General features: G+C 51.4%; 1 protein-coding gene across 1 annotated transcript in view; it reads right to left on the bottom strand.

Annotated features, from left to right (window-relative positions):
- The window catches only part of PHKB (phosphorylase kinase regulatory subunit beta), an 81654-nt gene that overhangs the window by 60984 nt on the left and 4154 nt on the right, over positions 1 to 16516 (bottom strand). Inside the window, exons 2-3 of the mRNA XM_090261252.1 lie at positions 4679 to 4768; positions 3311 to 3449 (exon numbers count right to left, since the gene is read on the bottom strand). Coding sequence (XP_090117378.1) covers positions 3311 to 3449; positions 4679 to 4768 — 229 coding nt within the window. The remainder of the gene's footprint in view (positions 1 to 3310; positions 3450 to 4678; positions 4769 to 16516) is intronic.

The following is a 16516-nucleotide window of genomic DNA, read 5'->3' as shown; positions in this document are numbered from 1 at the left end:
GAGGCGACCATCCCCGCTTGACGAGAAGCATCGCCGGGGCCCCTAACGAGCCCACTGGCGTGAGCCCCCGTGCCACCCGCCCCTGGGAAGAATGAGGGCCACAGCAGGGTGAGTGGCAGGAAAAGGCCACCCTTCCTCCCTCCTACGCGGGCAGGGCCGTGACACAGCGCGACTGTGCTCCGCGCTCCATTTCACCCCCGTCAGACACGAGGGTTTCAACCGAGGTGACCCGGACAGAGCACGGTGGCAGGGGCCCCGACTGGCACGCGGAGGCAACGACGCCACGGGGGAGCAGCGGGCTCAGCGACGCGATCCGTGCCCCTCTCCTCTCTCCTCCAAAACACCATCATGATGCACAACAGCCCAGAATCGAGTTTCCTAAAACTGTCTTTAAAATAATTCTCTGTCTCTAATTTCAACAAGCATCAAACCCAGATGAAAGTATTCCCGAATAGTTCAGCCACAAGAAAGGATCTTTCTGTTTTAATGAAGTCCTCCTGTTTCTCCTGCAGATGAAACAGTAGCCATAACAGTCTCTTCTGAATGAGGGAATAAAAGAGCAGTCGCGTTTGAGTAAAACATTTAGGCATCAGATATATTTATAAGTCTAGTGAGCCAAAATAATTCCTCTATTTTCTACCAAGCACTGGCAACTCAGCTTCTTCAGCAAGCTATATGTATGCAAATTCAAGTTTTGATATGAGCTGGAGAATACTTTTAATTTAAAGAATTAAATGAAGCAACTTTAAATTTAATTCCAGCCAATTTATTGATCACAGGTTTTAGATAAGTATTGATCAGATATGTCTATAATAAGAAGTCTTAATTTTATATCTAAGCCAGAATTCCCCACTGATAAACATACCACTAGTGAACAAAGCAGACCCTAGAACCCGATCACTGGTGCATTGCTTCCCCCCAGGCAAACTTCGAGGACAACAAAATCCGAATAATATTTGGTGAAGCCATTGTTTAGTAGCTCTAACTGGGTCACCGATTATATTCAACTCCAAAGCCAGTGACAAATGTGGCACAGGAAGGAATAGGATGGTGTCTTGCAGGAGGGCACCTCCCCCTCCCCTTTGGTTAAATCCATTCCTAGGTATTTTATGCCTTTGATGCACTTGTAAATGGGATCACTTTCTTAATTTCTTCTTTGATCGTTTGTTACTGGTGTATAGAAATGCAACAGATTTCTGTGTATTGATTCTGTGTCCTTCAACTTTACTGGTCATTTATTCATTCTACTCGTTTTTATCACAGAGTCATTAGGGTTCCCCCCATATAGGATCCTGTCATCTGCAAGTAATAAGGGTTTTACTTCTTCCTTTCCAATCGGACGCCTTTCATTTCTTTTTCTTGTCTGATTGCTGTGGCCAGGACATCCAGGGTTGTGCTGAACAGAGGCGGTGACGGGCCTCCTCGTCCTGTCCCTGATCTGAGAGGAAAGGCTACCGGCTCTTCACCACCGAGGATGATGTGGGCTGTGGGCTTGTCATCCGTGGCCTTGATTACGCTGAGATGTGTCCCTTCCAGTCCCACTCTGGTGTTTTTATTATAAAGAGGATGTTGGATTTTGTCAAATGCTTTTCCTAAATCTACTGAGATCATTTTTTTATCCTTTATTTTGTTAATGTATCTATCAGATATGTAAAGTCTCATGGGAAAAGACCTATCCTCTTGACTTTTTTTAAGCAATTTTCCCACAACATTTCCATTAGAAAAATTCTAAATATACAGAAAACCCAAAAGGATGCTGCAACGAATAAACCCTTTACCCCTCCCTGGACTTACCAGTTGCGAAAACCAGCTTGCGTTCTCTACCTGCAATTTATTTTCTGAGCTACTTGGAAGTGAACCACAAACTGCCTCAGCACTACGCACTAAAGAAGTGCCTCCTGGAACCAAGAACGCTCCTTCGTAACCATAACACCGCGCTCACACCCAAGGGGTTTCACATCGAGGCTGCGTGATCTAATACACACTCCACATCGAGCTCACCCAATCACCCCCGACACACACTCCACACCGTTCTCTTTAATGCACGATCCTTGGTCACATTCAGTCAAGAACCATGTGTCGCACAGGCTGTCATACTTTTTGGTCTTCCTGAATCTACCCGTTTTCACACCGACTTTCTGATCTTCTATGAGAGCTACACTCTTTTAGGAGTCCAGGCAAGTTGATTTGCAAACAGCCACAACCTGACTTTGTCTGACTTTTCATTCATAGTAGATCCATGTACGCATTTTGGCAGGAAGTGAACGCGGGTGATGTGTGCTTCCCGCTGGGTCACGTCGGAAGGCGCCTGACGTCAGTCTGCCCCATGACTGGCCTGACCCCCGGGCGAGCTGCCACGGGTGCCCTGTGCTCCCCAGACCAGTGGCCGGTGGACACTCGGGGATGCGAGACTGAGCTCCCGTGGAATGTGTGAAGAGACGCGTGTAGTGGCCCCGTAACGAGCCGCTCTATGTGGTCTCAGGGCCTGCGTTTCCTTTACAGGGGCAGCACGTCAACGACATACAACTGAGGACTCGTGTTGGCGTGAAAGATATGAACTTCAGATCAGGAGCGCGTGCACGGGGCACCTGCAGAACGTTAACACTCAGAACCCTAATCTCAACGGTTAAAATGCATGACCCTGACACTGCATCAGGACCCACGCTGGATGCTTTCGATTTACAATAAAATAAGCAGAGTAAGGAGAAATTCTCTATCGTACACGGTTTTTGTTGTTTTTTTTTTTACTTTATAAAAGAATTATTTGACTTTCAACCAGATTTAGCAAGTGGCACCTGAGTGAGGTGCAGGGAGAAAACACTGACCTGGGGTGGGGGCGGGGGGCGGGAAGGGGTCCCCACGCTGCCTCTATCATTAACTAGGGCGGTTTTGAACAAATCTTTATCTTCCGTAAACTTCAGTCACCATCAATTCCCTCTGTGATAGACACCAACCCCCTTAATGAGACTGGGCAGCTCCTTCTGCCCAAATCCAATGCTGATTTGCAAGCCTGGAGATGAGACACCTGGGTCCTACATTAACCTGGTCTCATGTGAACCCTCGGGGCAACTAAAAGACTGAGCGATCTAAAAGGAGCTGCGAGCAGCCCCACGGCACACAGTGAGTCCGCAGCAGAGCCACAGACAGCTGGGCCCCACGGCACACAGCGAGGCCGCGGCAGAGCCACAGACAGCTGGGCCCCACGGCACACAGTGAGGCCGCGGCAGAGCCACAGACGGCCGGCCAGCCTGTGCGGGTGGACAGCGTGCCCCGGGCCCAGCGGCGCGCAGCAGCGCACACACAAGCTCACCTGTACGCGAGAGCCAGCGCCCAGGCCGCCGCGGCGCAGTACAGGCTCTCGTGGACCTTGGCCTTCTGGTCGTCGCCGCACGTCTTTGTGGGGAAGAGGCCGGTGGTGGGGCTTTGGTAGCGCAGCAGCGTCGACTTGACTGCAACCGAAGGCGAGAAAGAGCGTGAACTGTCCAGCCTCCCTTCCCGTGGGCTCCCCGGGCTGCTCCCGCTCTGACCGTTCTGCTGGATCTCAGCACAGACGCAGAAACGACGCCACGGGAAGCCACTGCAGCCCACCTCTTTAGCCAGTTACGGCTACGAAGATCATGGAAGTGCAACATAAACATGTGCACCAGAATCTTGACCCAAATAAGTGGAATTCAGGGTTTACGTAAAGTTGACACAGACAAACCCTTCCCTCGGGAGCAACGGATCGGTCAGCTCTCACATCACGGCCACGCCACGCTGAGCATGCGGCCCAGGAAGTGAACGGGCAGAAAGCTCACAGGCTTTGCAGCTCTCGGCCCGAGGAACAAAGGGACCCCACACACGCATGTCAAAGTTGTCTGCTCACAAAGAAAACAACATTTTCCAGGCCGGGACTGGCAAAAACAGAACAGTCCCTGAGGTTAGCTTTTTATCTCAGTGACTTGCGAATGGTTACACAAGGTTCGGGACCGCCAGGAACCACGGAGAAGTCAATGGGCAAGGAACGCGCCTCCAAAACCTCTGTACGTATTAACCAGGAAAGCCTCTGGTCCTCAACGCTGGTCATGTCCAGGAAGGCTCAAAGGGCATGAGAGGCATTGGTGACAGTTTTACAATTATTCACAGGGCAGCTACGACTTGTTGCACGCCTGCTAGTCCCGGTACCGCTACACAGCTGGAACACAGAGCTGCCTGGACGCTGAACAGCCACAGCATCCAAACAAGAGGACAGCGTTGTCACGGATCGCACCGTGTTGTCATGGAATGTACAGTGTTGTCACGGGCTGTACGGGGTTGTCACGAAATGTACAGGGTTGTCACGGGCTGTACGGGGTTGTCATGGAATGTACGGGGTTGTCACGGGATGTACGGGGTTGTCACGGGCTGTATGGGGTTGTCACGGAATGTACGCTGTTGTCACGGAATGTACGCTGTTGTCACGGGATGTACGGGGTTGTCACGGGATGTACGGGGTTGTCACGGGATGTACGGGGTTGTCAAGGGCTGTATGGGGTTGTCACGGAATGTACGCTGTTGTCACGGAATGTACGCTGTTGTCACGGGATGTACGGGGTTGTCACGGGATGTACGGGGTTGTCACGGGATGTACGGGGTTGTCACGGGACGTACATGGCACAAGTTGGGCAGAGCGAGGACGAGCTCCCCCCGTTCCGCTCACCGATTCTGTAGTAATGATCCAGCTTATCCCACAGGGTCTCATTATCAGGTCTCGGAAGATGAATGCTCTGAAGAGGTTCATAAACTGAGCCTAAAAGGAAATGAAAAGTCATCAGATTCAGTCATCGCCACCCAGATAAACCAAGAAAACTTCTAGATCAACCAAGAAGCACTACTTCACAATCTAGTTTTCGTTTTGATGGGTGAGCTATCGTACCCACTACAGCTCACATCTTTGGTGGGGAAGGAAGGAGAAGAAAGAGCCCCCGTAACAAGTCCCGAGGGCGTGAGCGTGATGCACCCCCTCACCCCACCGCAAAGCCAACTCACTCATGCAGCGCACCAGCCCCCACAACTCAGGAAGCACCCGCACTCGGGTGCTAGGCACTAGCTCACGACTCCCATTCTGCGTGAGAAACCCAGGTCCTAACACACCCTGAAACCCAGACTTTATCCTGACTGGGGCCACGCCGCATCAGGCCATTTCCTGTCACAGCTGCCAGCCCACAACGCTCCAGGAGAAAAGAGAACACTGGGCCGCTCCACAGATATTCGCAAAGTTCTCCGACTGACGTTCTGAAGCCCCCACTGTCCCCGGGTAGAGAGAGCCCTGGCCCTGTTCATGGCCTCTACCCCTCAGCCGTGGGGGCTGCTCCCAAGTGTCACAGCGCACCATGCCCGACACTGCAGGGCGCACAGTCACCGGGCTAACTCGCCACAAAGCAGGCACAGAAGAGCGTTCACTTGACTTTCTCAAGTGCTGCAGGACAGGAAGCCATCCGAACCCTCAGCCATCAGACTAAGTAATGTCCCCAGCTCATGTGAGAGGCACTCAGAAATCACAAGCTCAAGGCCACGAGTCCACCTCTGGGTTCAGGGAACGACATCATAGAGCCCGCAAACACGGCACAAGAACATGCCTATAACCTGTCTGGGGAGGGGATTGTGCTGATGTGTTAACAGTCTGTTACTTCTAAAAAATAAAGCATTCATGTCCACAAAGTTGCTACGTCCAGCAGGCCAGCGCAAGGCCACAGCAGCGGGAGCCCCTTCGTGGGGAGGCCGAGTGCCAAGACCACGGAGTGAGGGGGGACCCGCACAGGCAGGCAATGGCCCCATCATCTTCCGTGGCGAGCGAGGGTTTGCGCGGAAGACAGGAAACAGAGCGTGGCCAGATCCGAGGGAAGAGGTTTTCTGAAAGAGTCCCCACGGTGACACCAGTGGCCCCCAGCGAAGGACGGGGAGCGCCTCATTGCGCGGTTTATAAAGGTGGGGCCATGAAACACAGCCACCCCTGGCTCCTGACCCTCTCACTTCACAGCACTCATGGAAATTACGAGAGGCTACGGGCAGCTAAACCCTCCCGGGTGCTGATACGGCACGGCTCACCCAACCGCTCCTAGTTTGCCATCGCACACCAAAGGCAAACGTCCTGTACCCAGGTACGCTGGCGCCAGCGAGTACGGGCGCGGGCGGGGGAGTCAAACATTAAATTTTCAGGAATTTGGGGAGCTGGTTATGAAACACAGCAGAGATAGAGTAAGTGCTTTAAAAAGTCTGGAAGGACACACACCAGACTTAAAAATGATTGTTACTAGGGAGAGGATGCTGAGTTTGACTCTGCATAGTTCCGACCGTCTACATATTATACAAGCAGGTATTCATGTCCTAGGTGCATAACTTTTTTAAATCAGAAAGGGAGGTTCTGAGTGGCTGCCACCAACATGGCACAGGGGACTTCGCATGCACGGCCGCGCGTCCCCACCCCGGCGGAGCTCTGCGGCCGGTGCGCACCGAGGCACCCAGCAGGGGCCACCGAGTGGGCGTCTGTGCTGGGGCGCAGGGCCCCGGGAAGGCAGGCTGCGTGGGCGCTCCTCCCGCACCGTGGAGCCCACACAAATGTCTGGCTGAGCGGAGTAAAGAGCCCTGGTCCTGGGTTTCATTTTCTGCCTTAAACACCAACCACCCTGCTCCAAAACTGTATGTACATGTACATATGCACACACGCATGTACCTTTACCTACTTCACCCCCACCCATCATCATCACGGTGCATCCAAACCCTCCACTCTTTAAGTCTGCATGTGTCTCCATGGCAAGCTGGGGAAGAAATGTACTGTCAGTGTAAAATATGGAATGGCAAATACGAAACAACATGGCTTTATAAAGTAAAATTTGCCTACTCAACTTATCCAAATAAGATGTGAAAAGGCCACTCCACCGTTCCTATTTCATTTCTAATAAAACGAATTAAGTCCTCCCAGTGACCTTTCTAGAAGGAGCACAGCCTATAAAACCCGTTTAAAGCTGTTACATCCGGCTGATGTCCCATGTGTTGACCTTATGAACACCAGTGTCTCAGGCAGCCGTTCCCTCTCTCCTGTTCTTAGTCTTCGTCTAGCAGAGCTCCTGGCCACAGCACCACGGCTCCTACGAGGCCAGAGCTGTACCCGAGCAATTCCAAGCTTCCCAAGACGTTTCCGGAACTCCTCTTTATGGAAGAGGCGCCTTCAGCAGCGGCATGTTATCGAATGTTCTCAACAGGAACCGCATCATTCTGTCATTAACCCCAATGCCAGCAGCGTCTGGCACACAGTGAGCACCCAATAAATATTTATTGAACAAAAAGAATTCGTGTCCTCTGATATCTAAGGCCTGCCAGGAGTTACTCAGAATCAGCTGCCATGACACGGTGACTCATCAAGGCAGATGGAGGGAAATAAGACTCACTCATCAGCGCCCAAGCCGTGACCATAAAGTAACTCAACCTGTCCTGGGCTGTCTTCTTCTCTGCTGTTCCGCTGCTCATAAAGGAGGGCGTGAATGAAAGCAAAGAGGGTGCGATTAGAGAATTACGGATCCCCAGGATAAATGTGGACAGCCAGCCTTGCAGGGCAGTCACCGTATAAAGGGTACCACGAATCTGAACACATCAGACTTCTCAAGAGAAACCTGGAGCCACTGTTTCACGCTTATATGACAAGTGAAAACTTTAAATCCCAAATTTCTGAGTTAAATGACAGGGTCTTAGTTCAATATTAATTGAATTACATGGGGGCGGGACTTCGCTATACACCATTCCTAACCTTTATAAGAGAGATTTCATTTTATCATGGCATCTGTTATTATACTTGTAAAAACCTGTGGCATTAGGCACTTTGCTGGGTATATGTTATTCTACACAAGTCTCACAAAGAGAACACTTTCAAGCCACTCAGCCTTTGGAAAAATGGAATCAAGTAATTTCCACTTCTCATTTACACTTTGATGAAACCTGGTCGGTGTTCCTGGTCTTGGCAAAGTTCTGCGATGCGTTCACTAGGAACGTTATTACTACTAATTAAAAATCGCCCCGATAACACTTTGTACAGTAGGCATGAACAGAGTTTGAATGCTAAGCAAAACAACAACAACAACAAAAATCCCACAGGAAACTATGAATTGGTAAAGTCAGATGACTAGGAATAAAAACATCCACCACCAGAACAACCCAGCCATGCTTCTGCAGATGACGAATGACGAACACACACTGGTTTCCCCCCCAGCAAACGCCGGCAGGTGCCGACCCCGGGGACTCCGGGCCGAGGGACGGCACTGTCATCCCCCACTCGTGCCGCACAGCCGGTGACTGGCCGCGAGGCTGTCCTGAGGTTCTGTGGGGAAGAACTGCCCTCTGTGAAGACCGGCCTACAACAGGACCGTGAACTGACCAAACTTGCGTGGAATCTGAGTCATGTACTTTACAAGCCAACTTGCGATTTTCAGTGAAGGAGATTATACCCAAGGTTCAATCAATTGAAAGGGCCGCCTGCTCTCCACCGCCCCTCCCCCTCGGGAGACTGTCCTAATTCCCAAGAGGCTTTGGAAAGGACACCGATTTACAAACAGTCAGACCCGGGCTACAATCACAGCAACATTGCTTCACGACTCCTAGGACGTGGGCCCCCTCTGGGCCAGGTCTTGTCATCTGTACAGCAGGGGAAACTGTGCAACCTCGCAGGGCTGTTGTGAGACTCAAACGGAATATTTCCAGATGTTAAATACGAACTATCTGCCCGTCCCCGTACTTAAACTTTTTTTCTATCCTCACCCGAGGACATTTTTTCATTGCTTTTTAGAGAGAGAGGGAGGGAGAGAAACAGACGCGAGAGAGAAGCGTTAATCGGTTGCCTCTTGTACGTGCCCCGACCAGGGATCGTAGGTGCCCGCACTGGAGATCATACGTGCCCAGACCAGGCACCAAACGTGCAACCTCGGGATGTGCGCTGACCAGGAATCAAACCCATAAACTTTCGGTTACGGGACGATGCTCCCACCAACTGAGCCACCCGGCCAGGGCCCAGCCTTCCAGTTTTGAAGCTCCTTCAGCACTGAGCATGGGACTGGTCAGAAAATAAGAAATGAAGGCTTTTGCGACGGATCGGCGTTGTCAGGTTAACATCAGAACCCTCTCGATCCACGCGAGGATGGGCGCCCCACAAAGGGAGTGTAAATCAGCGACTGAAATCATCAGTGATTTTGAAGTAACATAAAAAGTTAGTGGAGTGGCATCTGAGCTGTAAACAGCACTGAAGGCCCCAGGAGACCGAACACCGTCATCCCAACCAGCCGAGGAAGCAGCCTTCCTTCGGGCGCGCGGAAGAGGCATCAAATCTCCGCAAACACTCGACCCTGCGCTACGGAGGAGTGATGCTAACAGGTCTGCGATAGAATTTTATAACCAAAATAAATGACTTCGGAAGCATGGCTGTTCAGAGCTAACCTATATTTCACGAACACGTCCCTAACCAACCCCAAGTCTAACTGTCAAGCATTCCAGAAAAGCACTCTGTCTCTGGGAAGACAGAGCCAACCAAGACCCTTGGGGGCAGAATCATGTCTTCAATTAAGAGGTATAAGACAAAATAAACACAACATTAAAAAAAAGAAGAAGCATAGGATGGCCCTGGCCAGTTGATTCGGTTGGTTAGAGCATCATCCCAATGCACCAAGGTTGTGGGTTCGATTCCCCGGTCAGGGCACATACAAGAATCAACCAGTGATGCATCAAAAAGGGGGACAACAAATCAGTGCTTCTCTCTCCCTCTCCCTCTTTCTCTCTTAAATAAATTTAAAAAATAAAAATTTTTTATAGCTGTATAGGACGAGTGTCAGGCTGCCACAGCCCTGCTATAGTGAGTATATTCACACGGAAGGGAACCGACTTTAACACGCACGTTTAACATGACCGAGGAGAAGGCGGCGTGCAGCGCGCTGCAGGTCCTACCTGTACCCATCAGGCAGCACGCTACTCAGCCTCTCTAGTTTGGCTTAAAATGCTTCGTGTCTATGCTAAGATTAACTTTACCGCGTATACCGCGTATTTCATGGACTATTAGTTTCTTATGTAATGCAAAACCAGAAGAATGTATCTCTGGGTGAACACTAAGACCGTTAAGATTTTGCTGTACTTTAATTTGCATCGTAATCTAGTTATAAGGATTTCATTGCAGCAAAAAATTGAAATGAAAACTGGAATCATGACAATTGATGTTTAAGGTATTCAGCCTAGACCACTGAGAGGAAAACTCAACTACTAGTGTATCATGAGACCATAATGGAAATCAGCCCAGAACCTGCTAGCTCTTTATAGGGAAAGACGGCTTGCTGCCTGCTGCCTGTTTCAAAAAAAACGATAACTCTATTCCTTGAAGTACCCATCCCCGTATTTAGGTTTATTCTATGATCGTTAAAACTCGTCTCACAAGGACGCCTAGGAAAGGAAGACTTCTGAGCCAGTGTCTGCCAGCATCGTTCTGCATTAAATAAGCTGCAGGAGGCAGAAGAGGCCACGTCCCCTCCCCCTGTGTCCTCCCCACCCCCCCAGCAAGGGCCTCCCCAAAGCAATCAGCACTTCAATTTCTCAAAGAAACGCTCGTGGAAAATAAATTGGACTGGGCGAACCAAGTCAGCTTAACTTCTGGTGCCTCTCATTTCCATTCAACGGGCTGGACAACTCCCTGAAAGCTTGGGCGGCAGTTACACCCTGAAGCAGAGCTGTGCCCTGGGATGCAGGCGCCATGGCCCTCTGGACATGGAGGCCCCAGGCAGTCACGGAGCTCACGTTCGGTGAGGGACAGAAGGGGACGCGAATGACAGCAGTCACTTCCAGTGACCCCCGTGGGACAGTGGAGCCCGTGCTATGAGAGGACAGCAACGGGCCCCCAGCGGCAGCCCTGCCCCGCCGGCCCACGTGCAAGGCTCCCAGAGCAAAGGGGTCCGGGGCAGGTACACCCACCAGGGGTCAAAGCCTGGAGCAGACCAGCAAGCGGGGTCAGGGAGCCACATCGGAAAGAGCGCAGGTCACACACTGGATCGGGGGCCGTGCCCTCGTAAACCAGGGATGCCAGTAGCGACACAGTTACCCAGAGACTAAGCTCACAGCTGGGAACATGAGGACGCTTACGTCAGAGCCTGAGAGCTGGAGTCTAGAATATGGGCGCAGAGAGACGAGGCTGCTACCAAGGACCAGCAGAGAGACAGTCGGACGTCTCCTCCTCAGGGCGCAGTCCGTCCGCCGCAGCAGAGGCCTCGCCGGGGAGCGGGATCGGACCGCAGGCTCCCGGGCCCCGTCCCAGACCTGCTTAGTCCTGCATGTTAAGGGGATCTGGTATCTAGAGAGATGGTCACTCCATCACGTAAAAGGCGTTGTCCTCTTAGGAAAACCCAGCTCTACAACCCCAGAAGGTGAGCGCATGAACCAGCCAAAAGAGCTTAATATCAAGACTGCCATCCTGTTCACCGAGACGTTGAGTCACTGTACCAGCCAACCCAAAGCTGCCAGGTCATCAACTCTGTCCAATCCCAACCGGTTCCCCACCTTGCAAGGTCTGCCTTAACGTCCCCCAGGCCAGGTTCGATACTCTCCCTTGACCACCTGACAGTCGGTGGTCAAGACCCACAACCTTTTAAAGCTGAAAGGAGCATGAATAAGCGTCTGCTCTAAGCCCCTCGGTTTACAGAATAGACAACATCTCCTGAGCCCCTCTTCAGAGGTCTGATTTTTTTTTTTTTTTACATTCATTATTTTGGCCTCTATGTCTTAGAGAAGGACATTGCTTACTCCTAATATAATTTACAGTATACCCAGAACACCATTCTTAACGGGAGCTGTCAACACGCAACCAGCTAGACAATATAAACATGTAAATGGGAATGTAAACATGTAAGTACTTGTAGCTCAAAAGATGCGAAAGGTGAAGAGCAGAACCGTCCCATTATTCCCAGCTCGTCATAAAAGCAGCTGACACCGTTTGAGCGGTTACCACGTGTGCAGCGCCGCGTGGAGCGCGTTATGCGCCCGAATGCGCTTCCTCCTTGTAACCTGGTTACGTAGGAGGTACTGCTATTATTCTCTCGTCACAGATGAGAGCGGCTGAGGTCGGGTTACCCGAGGTCGTACTGCTAGCAAGAGCGAGAGCCAAGACTTTATACACGGAGGTATGTTTGGGGGCTTTTGTTGTTTTAGGAAAAAATGAAAGATGAGTATAAAGTTATCATTTCAGGTCTTCTCTGAAGAATTTTATTCCTTAAATGAAAATAATACAGATTCACAGCAATATATGCTTCCACACCAGCAACTCGGAAACACTGCTCTAACAACAGTTCCCCCCGATACTCAGCTCTGCCCAGCGACGCTGGTAGGCCCCGCCCCTCGTCCACAGCGCCGCACGCGGGCGCGCCTGCTCTCGGCCTAGGATTTCACTTGCTCTCCCATTGGCTCAAGACGACGGCACGCACAGGAACAGCAAGAGCCCCTTCCATAAGGTAGACACAGGGTGACGACCAAGCTCTGCTCAAAAGAGGCCTCGCGTGAAAACAGAGTCTCCCCCCAGGGTGCTATTCAGCCGGGCGTCCAGGACTTGCACGGAAATGGATGTCACATCATTTCTTATTCCGATAAATTTCAACTCACTCTGAATGGCAAGACTGAAGAAGCTAATTCCTCCCCACTCCGTTCCAAAGTCTACCATTTTACTCTCCCTCCTTACCGTATTTCTGAAATTTAATGCCACGCTCAAATCTCTTGGTACCTTAGGTAAAGTCTGTACTGTGACAGACGAGGCCTCTTAAACCTTCTCTCTGTGTGAAAAAAGGAACTGCTCCTGATGACTTACATTTTGACAACAGCACAGGTGAATAACCTACATGATTTTTCCCATTCCCGCCAGGAAAAGCAGACACCGGTGCCCCAGACTGCGGAAGGGCTCAGCGGGGGGCGAAGGCGGTCGGAGCCCCTCGTCTGGCCCTGCAGAGAGTGTCCACGGTGAAGACGACACCCAGGGCGCCCTCACTGAGTCATAAAGTTACTACCCACTAAGGCGACTGTTGTTTCACTTATTCTATGTCTTTTTTGAATTTGAACGCTGAACTTTTTTGGACTTGACCAGCAAAGGAAACATATTTATTATGAAAATGTCCTTATTCAATAAGAGTTGGAAAATAAATTCACCAAATTTTGTTTACCAAATAAAAAGGTAAAATGACTAGGCAGCACAGAGTTCTGGAAAGTTCATTCTGTACCAAAACTGCAGTCATTGCTTTTAGCGTGATTCGCGACCTCCTTCCCCTTTAACTCCCCGGCGCCCAGCCCTGTATCCAGGCTCCTGGTTCAAAGCTAAGCGGCTCCAGTCTCTGACCTGAAGGACTGCAAAGCCCAGGAAAGGGTGGCCCTAGACTTATCTGACAGCAGAGCTAAAAGCCGCGTGGAGGAAGGGCCGCAGGGCCCGGCAGAGGACTAGTGGAAACCGGGGTGCAGAGGAAGGGCTTCTCAGAAAATACGCACAGGAGAGCGGTCACCGGAGCGGAATGAAAGGTGAAGGAAGAGCCCCAAGTGTTCAGGGAAAAGCCAGTCACACGAGGGAACCTCGCGATCACGGGGCAGAAGCCCGGGGGGCGGTGTCGCGTCGGGGAGCTGCACCGGGGGAGCGCACGGCAGCAGAGGGCTGGGAAGGGGCCGCAAGTCTCACGGGGAGGGTGCCGAACATCCTGGTCCAGGGCTGCTGTCATCCTCGGGACGGGAAACGGAGAGCCCCGGGGGGCCCGGGGAAGGGCGTTGCGTGACCCAGACTGCAGGAGGCAAGGACCGCCGGGGAAGCGGCAAGCCGCAGGCGCACCGAGTCCTCTCGGTTACCCCGCTCAGCTCGTGCCTCAGCTACGGTAGTGCCGGCAGGGGTGCGGAGGGGAGGGGACAGTCCAGAGACACGTGCCAGGTAGAGTAAATAAGACCGAGGAAAGGTTTCCGTTGGGTGCAGGTCTTACGTACCAATATCAGGACTACGTAGTGTAGTAAAGCAGGAGACAGTCCAGTGAAAGGTCTAGTCCTAAAATAGTTTTTACTCTTTTAAATTATAATAATTAACTTTACATCCTGCTAGGCTTTTTTTATCTTTGTGGTTATTGAACAAATGATAATTATCAAAGCTACAAGCCCATCGAGAATTGGGATTAAGTGGGTATAAAAATTAATTGAGCTTCACTATGTTATTTCCATGAAAACAAGATAACATAAGCAAACACAAGGATCTCTGAACTGACAGAAACAGCAGATAAAAATTCATAGAAAGGTTCTACAAAGCAAAGATAATTACCCTCAAAAATACGTAAATTAAGAAAACAGCTCTTATTTTGAATACTTCTATTTTGAAGACCATTTAGAAGATGTTTAATACAAACAAGAGGTAAAGGTCTAAAATCATCAAGCTTAGAGCAGCCAACTTTAAAAGGGCTCAATTTTAACGAAAAAAAATTCCATCAAAGCAGAAAGAATATCAACAGAAAGGATTACCATATTTTTCGCACTATAAGGCGCACCCGACCATAAGACGCGCCTCAGTTTACAGGAAGAAAACAAGAAAAAAAATATTCTGAACCATATGGTGTATAAAACATGTCATAATACATAACAATCATATTTCAACCATGTAAAGGGACCAGCAGTCAACGGCGGGATTAAGAACCGTCCTCACTGTCACTAACACACGAGGAGAGACTTGAAGGTTCAGGGCTCGTCCAGTTTCCTGGGAGCCCCAAGCACTCATCATCGCTCGTGTCAGAATCTAAGAACCTCAGGTGCCCACAACCACCGATATCACTTTCTTCGCTGTCTTCGTACTGACCGGACGCCCTGAGGTTCAGCAGGAAAGGGGACACGTGAGCATCCCCAGGGGGTTCGCGTGGGCCCGCCACTTCCTCTCCTAACAGGTGCCCCACCGCTGACAGGTGAGGTCACACACATCACGGTATGAGACGCAATACTCGCCCCGTAAGACGCACAGACATCTCCCCCTACTTTTGGAGGGAAAAAAGCACGTCTTATGGAGCGAAAAATACGGTGGTACTCTCTGCCAGTGCCTAAAGTAATTCCAAACAAAAGTGTTTAAAGATTTCCAAGGTGGTCATTTTAAAGTAGACGTACTTGTGGGCGCACCAGTGTGGCGTAACGCCCGACGGGGCGCGCCCCCCCTCCTTGGTCTCCCCGGGCTTCCCGCCGCCCCCCGGCCCGTGAAGCCGCCTGCCCAGACGTACAGCACTGAGCCGGCCCACCCGCGGCCCGCCGGCCTTCCCAGCGCCCCCACACGCCCGCCCCCTCCTGCCCCAAGTCCCTGTCCCGCAGGGCGCGGCGGCGAGCGGGGGCGTCACAGCCCAGCTCTTCGCTTCGGAAAAACCACCCGCAGGGGAATCGGAGGAGGGACCAGCCCGAGAGGCGGCGCATCCGCAGCCGAGGCCTAGGGGGGCGTCCGGGAGAGAGACGGAGACGTGGCCCGCAAAAGCGCGGGAGCCCCTGCAGCGCCCCATCTGCTCCCACGGGCGACGCGCGCGCTGACGGCAGAGGTCCCGCTGACACCACGGCGCCTCTGCGTGGGCGGCTGGGCGCCGGGCCGAGGCAGAAGAGGGAGGCGGCAGCCCTGGGGCAGTGGCTCTGCCGGAGCCTGCGTCCTCGCGAAGACCTCACGTCAGTGGCTCGCTTCTCGAGTGGACATACCTTATTAACTCGGTTTCAGGCGTACATCACAGTGACTTGACCCGTATAGGCCTTAGGACGAGACGGCCACAGTAAGTCTAGTCCGACTGGCACTCTGCAAAGTTCCTACCACATTATTGACTCTTCTCTCCATGTTGTACGTGTATTCCCGTGACTCATTTATTTTATAACTGAAAGTTTGTACCTCTTATTCTCTAGAAAGAGTAACTTTTAAGTTATCATCTAAGAATAAAAATAAAAATGCCAATTGCTACAAAATAGCCGATGGGTCACGCAGGCAGGACAGCTCCCGCACAGCAGCTCGCTGGGCCAAGTGCTGCACAATGTCGGAGCCAGGCGAGTCAGAGCGACCCGAGGTGCCGGGCGCTGCGCTCCTCCCATAGCAACGCACTTCCCTCGGTTGTGGAGGGGCCTGTCCAGTCCTTGCACGTTTCACGCCAAGGTTCTTTAAAGGAAAACCCGAACATCCAAGGAGCGCTAGTCTACCAGGGTGGTTGCTTCCTAAAGCCTATAAATGACTGATCACTATGTGGTACACGCGGAGCTACTATAACGTTGTCTGTCAACTGTAATTGAGATTTTTTAAAAAATTTTAATTAAAAAAGAAAGAACAAAAGGAAGAAAGGAAAGAAGGCAGGCAGGCAGGCAGGCAGGCCTGGACATCCAGACCTTTCTCTGGGTCTAAGCAGTCGAAACAAGAGAAGTCACATTCACCCACAGCACGCACCGACCCCTGAGCAGTCAGGGCACAACCCCAGCTCGCACGCAGAAATGCAGGGCGCACGCTGACTTCAAGAGAGAGCAGAGACAGAGGCAC

This window comes from Furipterus horrens, unplaced genomic scaffold, assembly GCF_987537825.1.
Source record: "Furipterus horrens unplaced genomic scaffold, mFurHor1.1.pri manual_scaffold_13, whole genome shotgun sequence".
Classification (NCBI taxonomy): domain Eukaryota; kingdom Metazoa; phylum Chordata; class Mammalia; order Chiroptera; family Furipteridae; genus Furipterus; species Furipterus horrens.
The sequence above is the reverse complement of the archived record's forward strand: the minus strand, read 5'-3'. Positions and strand labels throughout refer to the sequence as shown.